At 36.4% G+C, this 15848-nt stretch overlaps 1 protein-coding gene across 2 annotated transcripts in view; it reads left to right on the top strand.

Annotated features, from left to right (window-relative positions):
• Window positions 1–15848, top strand: part of LOC149770956 (uncharacterized) — an 88569-nt gene that overhangs the window by 54149 nt on the left and 18572 nt on the right. For both annotated transcript variants that reach the window (XM_089948942.1, XM_089948943.1), the window contains 5 exons: window positions 6518–7105; window positions 7602–7819; window positions 9157–9405; window positions 10946–11067; window positions 14259–14422. In XM_089948942.1, coding sequence (XP_089805068.1) covers window positions 6518–7105; window positions 7602–7819; window positions 9157–9405; window positions 10946–11067; window positions 14259–14422 — 1341 coding nt within the window. The remainder of the gene's footprint in view (window positions 1–6517; window positions 7106–7601; window positions 7820–9156; window positions 9406–10945; window positions 11068–14258; window positions 14423–15848) is intronic.

Here is a 15848-nt window from a genome sequence, read left to right as displayed (position 1 = left end):
ATATGTTATATGACTAATTAAGACACAAAACATATACCTGGATGAGGGTCAAAAGCTCATTCTTCTGGAAAAATAGAAGTTTGTTACATACGCTTAAAATCACATCATCCAGGTATGACCTTGACTAAACTTTAATGATTCTTACTCTGAGAAAGATAAAAAGAAAATAATTTAAACATTGTTTACTAAAACTCACTGATTTTGGAAAGAGGTCAGCAGTTAGATACAGTATTTCATTTACTCAATTCTGGACAAGGTCTAGTCCAGTAAACAATGTTACATTGCAGCAGCATGTAATGGAATAAAATAAAATTTTAAAACTAGCAGACAAACACATTAAATATACACAACGGTACAAATCACCACATTTTACAAAGAAATGACAGGATCTATGTTTCTGCTGTCCAAAGAGCACAAGTACTGATGCATAATTCCTCCTGTGGTTTACCAGTTGCCAAGTTGCACAAAGAAAAGACAGGAGTTATAGGATTCTGCCTGTTGAAAGTCTATGGGTTATGATACATAAATCCTTCTGTAGTGTACAAATCTCAAAGCTTTATAAAGAAAATACAAGTTGTATGATTCTGCCTGTCTAGAGGTGCATGAGTACTAATGCATAATTCCTCTTAATGTACCAATCTCATTGTTTACAAAAAAGACAGGATAAGTGTTAATCTACCTGTCCAAAAGGACATGAGAAATGTTGCACAGATCTCCTATAGTATGCAAATAAACCTTGGGTTTTGACTGAGGTCATTTCATGACCTGCATTAGCTTAGAACTTTGATTCATCCCTATTGTGGCAGTGAATGTATATTGTGGGATGCAACAACAGTTGTATAAGTTGGTATTTATGTATGTACTGTGATGCACATCACCTTATTGTGCAATTATATTATTGACCAACATTTTATTGTCCTTGTACCGGGGCCTGATACATTTAAAAAACACAATTATTTCTGTCAATAGCTTGAATAATATCTTGCGCTAATTTATATCAAAGTAGCAGCATTATTTACATAATACACTGAGAAAAATAATCTTGAGATAAAAGAAAATAAAATATCCCAGTTCAAATGAAAATCGTAGCACCCACTAACATGACCAAAAAGTGTCTAATAGCAAATTCATTTGCTATGTGTATGTTAACAGGGGTAGAAATTGTAATCTAGACACTGTAGCTACATTGGGATGATAAACACTACACTATTAATAACACCTTGTGAAAGTCTTGGTGTCGACATTAGAGAACGTATCGATAAAAATAGAAAGTGTTGATGCTTAAGCCTACAAGGTACTAGCTACACTATTGATATAATAGACAAAGAAACTTTGACTTGATGCCAGTACCCAGGCAAAATATTTATCAGAATTAGTAAAGCAAACATCCAGTAAACATAAAACACTTAATTAGCAAACAAGGAAATATTTAGTGGACTTTTGAAATTGTTTAATATACAAACAGAAAACAAGTGCTCTCCTGAAAGTCCTAGGATGATTCACAGCCTTGCAAAGGGGCTAATGTACTTCACACATTAACATATGCTAGGATGATTCATAACCTTGTAAAGGGACTAATGTACTTCACACATTAACCTCTATTAACCTCTGCTAGGATAATTCATTGCCTTGCAAAGGGGCTAATGTACTTCACACATTAACCTCAGCTAGGATGATTGACAGACCTCCACTGAGATGATTCACAACCTTGCAAAGTGACTAATATACTTCACACATTAACATCTGCTAGGATGATTCACAGCTTTGCAAAGGGAGTAACATACATCACACATTAACCTTTGCTAAGATGATTCACAGCCTTGCAAAGGGCTAATGTACCTCACACATTAACATCCTCTAGGATGATTCACAGCCTTGCAAAGGGAACATCTGCTAAGATGATTCACAGCCTTGCAAAGGGTCTAATGTACTTAAGACATTAACATCTGCTAATAAATCACTAAAAGTGATATCTTTTTTCTTAATTTAGAAAATCCAGATTTTTTCCGTAAATTGTACTTATTCATAATATTTTCTATGACATCGAATTTGACCACCATGTTTCCATACGTGACTTGTGGCAAACATGTGATTAAAAATTTGAGATATAAATATATTTTTAATATTTAAAATTAATTTGTAAAACTCAACTCTTTTGTAACAAAAATAATGTTTTAAATTATTTGTTCATGAAAATAAAAACATGCTATCAGTATAAATAAATTCCTACCAAGATTCCCTATTGATGGAAACTACTGATGTACTTAGGAAGTACAGTGAAAAAGTACCCAGTATGTACCACTGGAACAAATTAACATGGTAAACTGGTATACTGCTTATACGTTTCACCCCTAGAAATTTATAATACTGTAAAACAAATAATGTTTAACTATGCTGGTCATAGACCAGAGAACACATGGGATGTCCTGTAGAGCAACTGTCTTCTGAGGTCCATCTGTTATCAGTACAAGTTTGTTATCGCTTACACCTCCTTACCCATTTGGAAGATTGTCATGAAGCTTTATAAACACGTTCATCTCAACGTCTACTTGATCCTAAATAAAAATGTTGCTGCTCAGACTTTGGGCATAGTCACACAGCAGCAATGTTGAAAATCTATTATTACTAATTCTTAAGAATGGATGGTCACATCAGTGGGGGATTTTCACTGAATGACTTATTATAATCACACATAAAAATGGTGCTATCTGATATCCAATGCGGACACCACTGCAGCCATCCTCAATAAATAAAATTTCATTATTGCCAAGTCATACCATAGACTTTGATGGTACTAACAGCTGCCTTGCTTGGCACTCAGCATTAAGAGGATAGTGTTAGGACTGGTTGGACTGGTATCAGGGTAATGTGACTGGGTGGAACATCATGCTACATGTATGTGACATGATGCTCCAGTGCTAGACATCACTATAAACTGTCACACTGCAGACATCATAGCAATATGACTGGGGGCCCTGAGTGGTAGAGTGGTCTAAAGCGCTCACCGTTCCAGATCACTACCAACTCACCTTTGTCTGCGTGGGTTCGAGTCCAAGGCTCGGCCAGCATGGGTATGTGGGAAAGCCTGCCAGTAGCTTCTCATGGATCGGTGGTTCTTCACTGGGTTTTCCAGGGTTCTTCCTCCACCAGTTGTACTGGCCGTCATGTATAGCCTATCTTGAGCTGGAAAATGGCGTTAAACCGTGGAACAACAACAACAAAAGCAGTGTGACTAAAACATTGTCAAAGCTACGTTAAAAATCCAAATCACACACTCATTATTGCTTCTGTTGCTGAAGAGAAAGTCATGTCAGCATGGGGCTTTTGCCTGAAGATGTATTATGGTGTCAAGTTGTACTACAGTAAAATTTGTGCTGATCTGTTATTCAATATAGCCACTGTGTCAGGCAATTAGAAAATCATTATGCTATTCTAACTTGATTGAAAGTTATGTCAGCATTGGGTTTTCAACAGAAGACTGATCTGCTAATACTTATGATTTGACCTGAAGTCTTGTGAAACAGATTTGTAGAATAAATACAAAAATGGTCATTTTTATTTGGATCTGGGTTTTGTATTATATTCAGTGAAATTGGACAGCTAACCAGACTAACTGTTCCGTAGTACCTCGGACACCTTAAACAGCAGATATGTTGTGATGCAGAACATCTGCATGATCAAGCCATTGTCTGTTTTTTAAATGGCATCCATCAAGAGAGCAGTCAGGATGAAAGAGACAATAAATATCTTAAAAGATTTTGCAGTACAGAAGAATACAAGAGAATATTCAGATTCATGGGGGAAATAGCCAGGAGGACAAAACTTACATTTAGTGGACATCATTTGTCGATTTGAGTGTGCCACATGGTGGGAAGGACAACAATTACATTTATTGAACATCAGGTGTTGATTTGAGTATGCCACATAGCGGGAAGGACAACAGTTACATTTAGTGGACATGAAGTGTTGATTTGAGTATGCCACATGGTGGGAAGGACAACAGTTTCATTTAGTGGACATGAACTTGAAGTGTTGATTTGAGTATGCCACATAGTGGGAAGGACAACAGTTAATTTAGTGGACATCAAGTGTTGATTTGAGTATGCCACATAGTGGGAAGGACAACAGTTAATTTAGTGGACATCAAGTGTTGATTTGAGTATGCCACATGGTGGGAAGGACAACAGTTACATTTAGTGGACATCAAGTGTTGATTTGAGTATGCCACATGGTGGGAAGGACAACAGTTTCATTTAGTGGACATGAACTTGAAGTGTTGATTTGAGTATGCCACATGGTGGGAAGGACAACAGTTACATTTAGTGGAAATCATGTGTTGACTTGAGTACACCATAAGGTGGTAAGGATGATTGCAATTGCAACAATTTCTTTTTAAGGATTACATCAAGTTGAGAGTTCTCAAGAATCCAATGAGCCCCATTGGGTTTGGAACTGCAGTTTGTGAAACTCTACTGGATGTTTTTAAGGTTAAACTTTTGGAAAAAAAAAACTTAATGCCTTGCTGACAAGGTCTTCATAGGATTGGCAGGTCTGTGTATTGTGTATCCTAGGTAACTGGATAAGCCCAATAAACTTATGGCATACCTGGTATCTGGTATATGCTGTGCACACAAGTCCAGTAAACGTATGGTATACCTGGTATCTGGTATATGATATGCAACATAAGTCCAGTAAACTTATGGCATACCCTGTATCTGGTATATGCTGTGCAACACAAGTCCAGTAAACGTATGGTATACCTGGTATCTGGTATATGCTGTGCAACACAAGTCCAGTAAACTTATGGTATACCTGGTATCTGGTATATGCTGTGCAACACAAGCCCATTAAACTTATGGTATACCTGGTATCTGGTATATGCTGTGCAACACAAGTCCAGTAAACTTATGGTATACCTGGTATCTGGTATATGATGTGCAACACAAGCCCATTAAACTTATGGTATACCTGGTATCTGGTATATGCTGTGCAACACAAGTCCAGTAAACTTATGGCATACCCTGTATCTGGTATATGATGTGCAACACAAGTCCAGTAAACGTATGCATACCCTGTATCTGGTACATGCTGTGCACACAAGTCCAGTAAACGTATGGTATACCTGGTATCTGGCATATGATGTGCAACATAAGTCCAGTAAACTTATGGCATACCCTGTATCTGGTATATGATGTGCAACACAAGTCCAGTAAACGTATGGTATACCTGGTATCTGGTATATGATGTGCAACACAAGTCCAGTAAACTTAAGGTATACCTGGTATCTGGTATATGCTATGCAACACAAGCCCATTAAACTTATGGTATACCTGGTATCTGGTATATGCTGTGCAACACAAGCCCATTAAACTTATGGCATACCCTGTATCTGGTATATGCTGTGCAACACAAGCCCATTAAACTTATGGTATACCTGGTATCTGGTATATGCTGTGCAACACAAGCCCATTAAACTTATGGCATACCCTGTATCTGGTATATGCTGTGCAACACAAGTCCATTAAACTTATGGTATACCTGGTATCTGGTATATGATGTGCAACACAAGCCCATTAAACTTATGGTATACCTGGTATCTGGTATATGCTGTGCAACACAAGCCCATTAAACTTATGGTATACCTGGTATCTGGTATATGCTGTGCAACACAAGCCTAGTAAACATATGGTATACCTGGTATCTGGTGTCTTTGTGGAAACTGGATTTTATAGCTGATTGACAATTGGTCCGTTCCTGTGCAAGTTATAATTTGGTAATGGAAGCATACCAACTTTTGTATGTGTATTGGATTTTTTACTTGACTTTTTAAAATATTCAGTCTGATAGCTACCATGTCTGCAGTGTGTCAGTTTATAATGATGTCTAGCACTGGAGCATCATGTCACAGACATGTAGCATGATGTCCCACCCAGTCACATTATCCTGACACCAGGCCAACCAGTCCTAACTCTAACCTCATAATGCTGAGCACCAAGCGAGGAAAGGCATCAGTAACATAAAGTCTATGGGATTGACCCAACTGGTGTTTCAAAACTTGAAACAGCAATATGTAAATAGCATTTAAGAATACAATCGGTAAAAGTGCATATTATAAATACATCTATTGAAGATTTTAGCTGCAGCTGCCTCTCTTACCTAATAAAGATATTGTTATTATCATACCATACTCTAGTTTGTATACCTTACATAAATTAACATCTCAAGATATCCATGAATTTACAATAAATTTTTCAGCATTTGAAAATAAATCATAATTTTTAATTTAAAAAATCGATGAAAGTTTGTAAGTTAAAAGATGTATCAAAACTTTTAAACAACCTTAGTGTATAAGAGGCTGTGTTGTGCAGCATTGGGAAGTACTTTGTTCAGGTGTTCATAGTTAATGTTTTCTGGGCACAGTATGATATGCAGAGACAAGGTAAACAAACACTATTTAGGCTCGCTATAAATCTTTATATTTGGATTTAGAACAATTATCTATCTATTTTTCTGAAAGATTCAGAACAGTTGTTTCGAGTTCAACGTCTCGTGAAGCTTCTGACTCATCAGACTGAAAGGCCTGAAGTCAGCAATGAGCAGAGTAGTCAGACAGAGGTCATCTATCAAAGTGAGACTATTGAAGATTTGTATAGTCCAGTCCATTATAGTGACAGTGATGATGATGATGATACATCATCCAGCATTTCTGAGTCAATTTTGGAGCAGGAAGCTGATAATACCAACCATCAACCAGGAGAATCCTCTTCTTTCAAGGTGGATCAGAGACCTCCAGCAAAGGATTCAAGTGGTGTTAACATTCAGGAGGGTGAAACACATGTAGCAAGTAAAGTTGATGCAACAATGGAATTCCTTCAGTTGGTTGTTGAGAAGGCAGACAAGCTGGAGAAGAGTTTAGTAGAATATGCATCATTGGCAATGTGGGACTTTGCAGGCCAGTATGTATTCTACACTACACACCAGACCTTTCTGACATGTCGTGCTATATACCTCTTGGTCACAGATCTTAGTCAGCACATCACAGATTTTGTGAAAGATGATGAATGCTACTTTGATGCAGAGGGAGTGAAACTCTGTCAAGTCAAAGGTAATGTCATTTTCATGGTAATCCATTTATAGGAAACAGAAAAATAAGTCTGTGTCAAGTTCAAGATAATGTTAATCCAGTCCAGTTAAACTAATAGAAAGATTGTAGCTTACATTATTCAGTATAACATAAATTTAATGATTATTACATGTAATGAAAACTTGTTAATTGCTTCAAAAGCAGAGATTATCAAAGGAACATAACCTGAGAAAGATTTGGTTTCAAATTAGTTATCCACTTCATTGTATATAATTCAAGCTTAAATAATTGACAAGCAGAGTGTATCATTAAATATCAAGGAAGTATTTAAGTCAGATTAAGTTTAATATAATGCATTCAGACAACAAAGCCTTTGATGTGAATCCACTTTTAACTGAAATGTTACTAAAGAAAGAAAAATCCCTAATCCTTCCAAATTTTACTCTGTGGCTTGGAGTCATACTTGTAGAGTAGAGGAATGTAAAATTTGCTTAAACTTGTCTTTGCTCATTTGCAGACCTGGTTGATGTTTGGCTCAATTCAGTACATTGCTGTGCCGTACAATCCTCGGCAACTGGTACAGATTCTAAATCTGAAAATGCAGTGACATCCCCTGCTGCTGACACTCTACTGACATCCCATGGAGCTAGTACCCCAGTGTCATCCTTAGATGTTGGCATCCCAGTGACTCCACCTGTGATTCTTGTCGGTACACATATGGATAAAATACAACAGGTAGATTCAGTTATTTAACAATCAGCATTATCCTTAGTTTGCATACCTTGTCAGCATATTGCCTTGATGTGTTTTCTGTAGTAGAATTCAATAGGCAACATTATTCTTAGTTTACATACTTTGTCACCATGGCTTGATGTGTTGCCTGTAGAGGTCAGTATGAAATAGCGTACTTAGTTTTTGGATCCTTTGTCAACATTGCTTGACATGGTGTCTGTAAAAGGCACAAATAAATGCACCATTAACATCCACAAATCGCCAAATGAATGACTGTGTCACAGTTTTCTCCTTTCCTGTAACTTTGGAAGTCAGCTCTTGTCTTGGGTTCAGTATGTGAGAAAGCTGCCAGTAACTGAACCCTGGGTTGGACTGTTTTTCCACCACCAGTTATACTGGCTTCCATGCATAGCCTCTCTTGCTTCGAGACATGGTATTGAATCCATGTTAACAGCAGCAACAGCACCTAAAGTGGATATAAAAGAAATTTGAAATTACAGGTGTTTGCAATTATGTAGTCATGTTTTCTCGATCCCAAGGGGTAGGTATATTACTTTTGTGGTCTCCATGTAACTATCCACTGTGTGACTATCCGTCTGCCTGTCAAACGTTCTCTGAAACTACTGAGCCAAACCTTACAATGAGTAAATATTGAAACGACATTGACAGAGTCTCCAAGATCAGATTGCACTGTCAAAATTCATTAATCTGAACTCGGAAAAGGGATACAAAATGATAAAGACCTTCAGACTTTTTTGTATGTGATTATAGATAGATTTAGAACTGGACATTTGGTTAGCAAAAATTATAAAAGTTATTTGCAACAATCAAGGTAACTTGGTTAATTAAACCTTTCTTCAGACCTGTTTTGAGAATGTTTCCTTAAATACCTTAGGGGAACAACTACTACGTCGCAAATCATCTTGCACTCCCGGTCTAAAATGTTTTAGCTTAGAAAGCCAATTTACCTGCTCAACTAGGTGGCTGTTACTTATTGATCTCTCTATAATACAGGGATTGGTGCCAACTCCCTTGAATATTGATGTTACTGCTTCTGATCATGCCAAGTAGCATGCATTCTACACACAGATGGGTATTGTAATCCACATGACAAGTAGCATGCTTTCTACACACAGAGGGGTTTTCAACTTTAAGTTGGAAGAGTATTCTCTTCCAAGGACTTGTTTGTTAAACCTCAGAGCACGATATTGTCAATACCAGTTGTCTGTTCATATCCTGTGCTCAAATCCAATTCATTTCATGTATTTTGCAATCTTGACATGTCATTTGCTATATCATCAGGTGTTTTTTTCCATATCATACATTCTTTCTCTTTTTAGGATAAGCGTCAGGAAGTTGTCAACAAGTATTTTCAACAGATTTGTCGCATTTTGAAGGATAAGCCAAGCTTACAACACCTTGTGGGTTTTCTTGCTATTGACAATACCCAGCTTGACCCCCAGTTAGAAACCTTGAAAAAACAGATTTTCCAACTGGCTTCACGGCAACCATATTGGGGAGAGGAATTACCTGCTAATTGGCTTCCCTTGGAAGAAGCACTCATGAAGCTTAAAACCTCTGGCATCAAGGTACAAGAAAAGAAAAATTATATTCTACCAAACACTGTAATCTTTCTACCAAATTTAAGTGTATGATGTGTACTGTTTGTTTGCATGATAAGCAAGCAAGATATCCTACATGTAGAGTCCTATCAACATGTAATTCTCAGTTGTTGTTGAGTTTAATTATAGTGGCGTGCACACAATTGTGCATGTGCCACTTTTTTCTGACTGCACTGCAGCCTGCTAGTTGTTCCTGGGGAAGGGGATGGTGCCACCTCCCCCAGGCTTTTATCGATTCAAGGAACCCTGATAGTTTGACCTCAATCTGCGGGTCCGTGTTGTTATTGTTGTTGTTGTGGTGTTTAACGCCATTTTTCAGCACACGATAGGCTATATATGGCGGCCAGTATTAATGGTGGAGGAAGAACCCGGGAAATCCCCAGAAAGAACTACCAACCCACGAGAAGCTACTGGCAAGCTTTCTCACATACCCACATTGGCTGAATCTTAGACTCGAACCGACGCAGGCAGAGGTGAGATGGCAGTGATCCGTAACTAAGAGCGCTTTAGACCACTCGGCCACTCGGGGTCCTGTGGGTCCATATAGGTTCCAACAGTTGAATGGTTGGCTGTCATTAGTGGGAAGGAGAGCTCGGGAACGGTCCTGCTTGCTTTACATCGCTGGTTTCTTGTTGCATGTGCCTGGTGTTTCTTGCAATTATAATTTTTTTTGTTGATTTTTTTAAATATTGTTTCTTCTTCAAAATGTTCTAAAAGGAGGGGATGTTCTGTGCTGTTTATAGAGGTTCTTAGTAGATATCATGTATGAAGAGAGATTTTCAAGGTTATTATGGTATTACTAGTTGAGGTGTTTAGGGTGTGTTTCCTACATTATGTTATTTATAAGTTTTTAGATATTGCCTCTTTAAGTTATTTATTAATTGATGTTTTTAGAGATTGAATGTTATTTATACTTTATTTAGCAAGAGACCAGAGTCCTAGCCGATTACACGGTTCGTTAAGGACATCTAGGACCGGAATCCAAGCTGATTACTCGGTTCGTTTAAAAAAAAAAAAAAAAAAATTCAGTTAATAACTTCATATGATGTTGGTTCGAAATAAAAGGAGTGCTGGAGTAATGTCCAATATGACTGTTTTAGCAGCCATCTAGAAAATCTTGTTATCTCTACTCCTCTTGGATGGTTGTATGAAGATGAGGTTTTCACTAAATAATTTCTTAAAATTTTAGTAATTATTTTGACATCTGTTTGTGTATTTGGCTGTTAAGCAGATTCAGGCACGCGAGTGATTTCATACCATGTTTGGCCTCTTGTTATAATGTTTAGTGTTGTCATCCTTACAGTTCTTATGTTATGCATGATATTGTCACAGAGAGAGAGAAAGAATGTGTTGAATGTAAATCTGGGTGATTAAAACCAATGCTAATAAGTCCTCAGGAAAAATAAAGTGATCCTCTCTCACAAAAGATAACAAATCACACGTGGAGTTTCTCTGATGACAAATGTTCGCCATGACAAAACTATTTGCATTATTTCTTTCATGTCAGGTCATTCCACACAGTCTAGTTGAGAAACTGAATGAGGCAGGAGCTGTTCCTATCAAGACCACAGAACAATTGGATCTGTTTCTTAGGTTTCAGCATGAGACTGGCAACATTCTCCACTTTAGGTAAAAAGACAGTCCTTTTGGGTAAATAATTATGTTACCAGTCTTGTGTAAGGAAGAAAGGCTTCTTGGACTTTTGGGCCACTGATTAATGTACCAGTTTTGTGTATCACATTAAACTTATATAACCCTCTCTTCATGCTTTGTGAAGGGGTGTGCTATAAAGTTGCACATCATACTACATTTATTAAATACTAATAGTTGATGAATTTATATAACGTACAAAACACATAATTATTTCTTATAAATTATAGTTACCTTCTTTATATCAAACCCAGCATTTATTGTTGCGTTGATGCTAGATTTGCTTGCTTTCAAAACATTGTCAACTAATGTACGAGTGTTAATCTAAACATTTGTGGAAAAGGATACAAATTTGGCTGCAAGGTGGAAATTTCATCATGTTTTGAACACATAATTTTAAAATATCTCTGTCCTCTTATTGTGTCTTAGAGTTTTATATGAAGGTTGTTTGCATAAGAATTATTTATTCCTATCTTAACATCTCATGAGGAATCAGTCCCTTATCTGTATTTCAGTTAATATTTGGCAGGATTTATTTATTTAAATTATTCATTGGAATTACAAAGTGCTCATTAATACTTTCAAGTTAAATTACTATTTTGGGGTTATTGTGAACTTATTTAGAGATATTTTGGATTATATCACTGTGATAGGTCAAGACGGTTAGCACATTGCCACTATTCCAGGCCATTGGTACATCAGCTCATTCAAGATATGAATTCATTTGGAACAGCACTGGAATTAATTTGGAATAATCCATACTTTTGGTCTTTTTATAGAATTTTTAGAACTGTTTGGGATTTTAATTACAGTAATTTCTTTTGTAAATTTTCACACTATATTCTAGGGAAATAAATTTTTTGTTGCATTTTGCTAAGATTGTCTGGCTTTCACTCTTTCTGTTACTTTAAGACCATAGAGTTGTAACAAAATTCCTTAATTACTTTTAAACCAAGTTTTGTATACATGGTGATAGTGACGAGATCCTTATGGAAGTTCATTGTCAGCATTTAAGTAAAACTATAGCCTCTAATTTTCAAACTCACCTGCTTTATTTTCTATACAGTGATTCTTGTCAGAGTTCCACTGACTTTGGTAAGCTAATGGATATCGATGAGGCCTTGAATGATTTCATTGCATAATAATTCTCCTGATTAGTGTCAGATATCAGCTGAATTAGGTATTATGCAGGATAATGATGAGATCTTGAATTATTTCAACTTTATTTTGTTTGCTACTGGATACAGATGAAGTCTTTCCCAGCTTTATTGTCATACAGTGACCCTGTCCAAGTTTCACTTGTTATTCTGCATCATTTAGCAGAGCAATTACCTTTGGTCATCAGACTTACCCACCTATCATCTCTGCACAAAAGAGACTCGATTATTAATGGATTTCAGCCAACTGTTACAGACAGCTTGGCACTGAAAAATCTCATTAATTCCCCTGATTATTATTTTATTTAGATAACATATTATAGACTGCTTAATACTCATGAGCCCGATTAACTCCCTTGATTATTATTTGGATTTTGATCAAATATTACAGACTTCTTATACTGATAAGTCCAGTTAACTCCTTAAATTATTATTGGATTTTAACTAGATATTATAAGCAGGATGGCATTGATGTGTTCAGTTAATTAAATAGCTTGATCCTGATGGGTCCAATTAACTCCTTTAATTATTACTGAATTTCAAACAAATATTGCAGGTGGCTTGATACTGATGGGTTCACTTAACTCTTAATTATTATTAGGTTAAAACCAACTATTGGAGGTGCTCGATAGTTTTTAATTTTGCATAGGGTTATATTTATAAAGATAAAGCATTTTGAAGGTATTCATCACTGTTTATAATGATATTTACAAAAGAACTTGTACCTCTTAGGTATTGCTCTGTAAACTGTTATTTCCCTTTATTTTGGTTTGTGATTGATGTGTGTAGTATGATCTAGATTGTACAGCTTGGCCTTGCTTCAGATGTGCATTTTTTAAAAAACTGTTTGCTTTGCTTGTCATTTTCAATTTCTGGTCTTCAGAGGTAAATTGTAAAAACAAAAAGCTGACAATTTTTTTCTTCAAAACTTGGTATTGTCTAGTTAGGCAAACTTTGTTTCCCGAGATTAATAACTGCTAAAGATAGTGTTCTTTATACTAATTCAGGCTGATTTTTTAGCACGAGGGTGTAGTCATTTTAGTTAGCTTTGTGCTTAGATCATGCACAATTTCACAAGTACAATATCCAAAGATGTGTTAGCTACAATGCGTGAAAATGACATAGGCATATCAATATTCTCTCCATTGTGCATGTTGCAAATGTAAACAACCTCATCTTATACCTATTACTCTCTCAGAAATTCATAATATCTGTAGCGTGTCCCACTTATAGCAGACATGCCAACCCTTATGATTTTGCAGTAAGTCTTCCGAAAATGACCTTTACAATACGGACTTAAAGAATAAAAGCAAAAACTACAGGAACGAAAATCATTGTTGCTCAAAATCCAGATAATTGGTTCATTGGATTGGATGCAGGTTTCATATTAAGACTCAGTAGATTGAGTCAGAGAACCAGACTAACTTTACAGTAGTACCTCAGACACTTTAAACTGCTTATATTTTTTCATGTAAAGCATATGCAGGATCAAACTGTTGATTATAGATTTTTTTAAAATGGCATCCAGCAAGCAATGTGTTTGAAATGGAAAAAATTCCAAGAAGTATATCAGGTTCAAAGATAGCAACAGCCTATTGAGCTGCATAGGGTTTGGAAATGATATTTGTGCAACTAAATTAGTGGTAAATAAGGTCTATGGGTACTTTACAAACTTTTCAGTTGAACATAATGTTTACCGTCGCTGCATGTTTCGAATACCGAACTTTTAAATACGTGTACCAGCTTTGCAGTAGCAGTTTATAATATTTCGTTACACCTTACTGAAAACTGATAAAACTTATGGAAGTAAATCAACTGTCTTACTGAGATGGTCTTGTCATGGTTAGCAGGTCTGCATCACAGACAGCTTGACACTGATTAGTTCAGTTAACTCCCTTAGTCACAGAAAGTTTGTCTTGGATCTGATGACAGTATTTAGCCTACTTCATAGAGCAAGGGAACATTCATATCCAGTTTCTGGCTAATAATAAACACGTGTATTGTAATTTTCAGTGTGCAAAGTTTGAGGGAGTGGATTGTGCTTGATCCAAAATGGTTGATTGATGCCCTGAAGTCCCTCATCACTGCTGAGACATTTGTTCTTAACAATAACCCTGCTGTCCGGAGCATGTGGTTTGAATTCAAGGAGAACGGAAAACTTACCTCTCAACTGATAGGTGTGTATGTTTTGAGCTTACTTGCGAACATCGGGTCCCCTTGTAATGTAATAAATTCCTACATTAAGTCTTGGTAAATTTTTTGCAGTATTTGTATTTAGTTATTTACACTTGCAGTCTGATGTCACTAAATTGATGAATACAAGTGATATCACATGACATGATGTAATCTGAGGCTTTTGACAATGGAAATAAAAGTCAAAATATTGCTACCTCACAAATGGAGTGGAGTTTTCCAGACTTCATGTATTTCTTTTTATAGTGCCCAGTGGAAATGTGTGACTTGGTCAGGTGAATGGCATTATTGAGGTGCCCTTTGGAAATGTGTGACTGACACAGTTGAATGGCATGATTGTTATATTTTAGGTCAAGTCATTATTAATTCTCACTTCAGTCATTCATTCTATATTTTGCCTTATTTTTCTACCCAGAATATGGTAACACATATCACATTAGTCATATTTTTCTGTCCAGTATCCATGGTGACTCAATTAGTGTAGATTCATACTTAAAATCCAAGGGCTGCAAGTTCAGTATACAAGGTCACCATCGGTTGTCGGATGTAACCTTAATAAATCCACATGGCATGATGTAGCCAATACCTTATTAAATGTCTTGTGAAATCCAACAAATGTGTGCATCTTTCCATGCTCTGTATTGAAACTTGGTGTAGCAAATACCGTATTAAAAGTCATGTGAAAACTAACAAACATGTGTATCTCATCATGCTTTTTATTGAAACTTGGTGTAGCAAATACCGTATTAAGAGTCATTTGAAAACCAACAAACATGTGCATCTCTTCATGCTCAGTATTGAAACTTGGTGTAGCAAATACCGTATTAAAAGTCATGTGAAAACCAACAAACCTGTGTATCTCATCATGCTCTGTATTGAAACTTGGTGTAGCAAATACCGTATTAAAGTCATGTGAAAACCAACAGACTTGTGCATCTCTTCTTGCTCTGTACTGAAACTTGGTGCAGCAAATACCGTATTAAAGTCATGTGAAAACCAACAAATATATGTATCTCTTCATGCTCTGTATTGAAACTTGGAAGACATTACTGACATCAAGTGAACATTTGCATATTGTAACATCATCTTGCATCAGTGTTTCTCCAGAGTTATTTCCCTTTTATATCAGCTGGGACACATAGGCTAGACATAGTACTTAGCGATTGTACTGGTAGTTTTGTTGCTGGCATATATATATATATATATATATATAAAGTTTAGCACATAACTTCTGACTCGCACACGATTGCATGTGCAGTCACGAAATTTGATAGTTGTATTTATCGTGGAGGATGCCTCACATCACAGAAAGGTGTAGTCATGAGGTTTGATGGTTGTATTTATCGTGGAGGATGCCTCACATCACAGAAAGGTGTAGTCATGAGGTTTGATGGTTGTATTTATCGTGGA

This window comes from Sinohyriopsis cumingii, unplaced genomic scaffold (assembly GCF_028554795.1).
Source record: "Sinohyriopsis cumingii isolate HCF-2022 unplaced genomic scaffold, ASM2855479v2 utg002187l, whole genome shotgun sequence".
In the NCBI taxonomy this organism is placed as follows: Eukaryota; Metazoa; Mollusca; class Bivalvia; order Unionida; family Unionidae; genus Sinohyriopsis; species Sinohyriopsis cumingii.
This window is presented reverse-complemented; position numbering and strand designations above follow the sequence as displayed.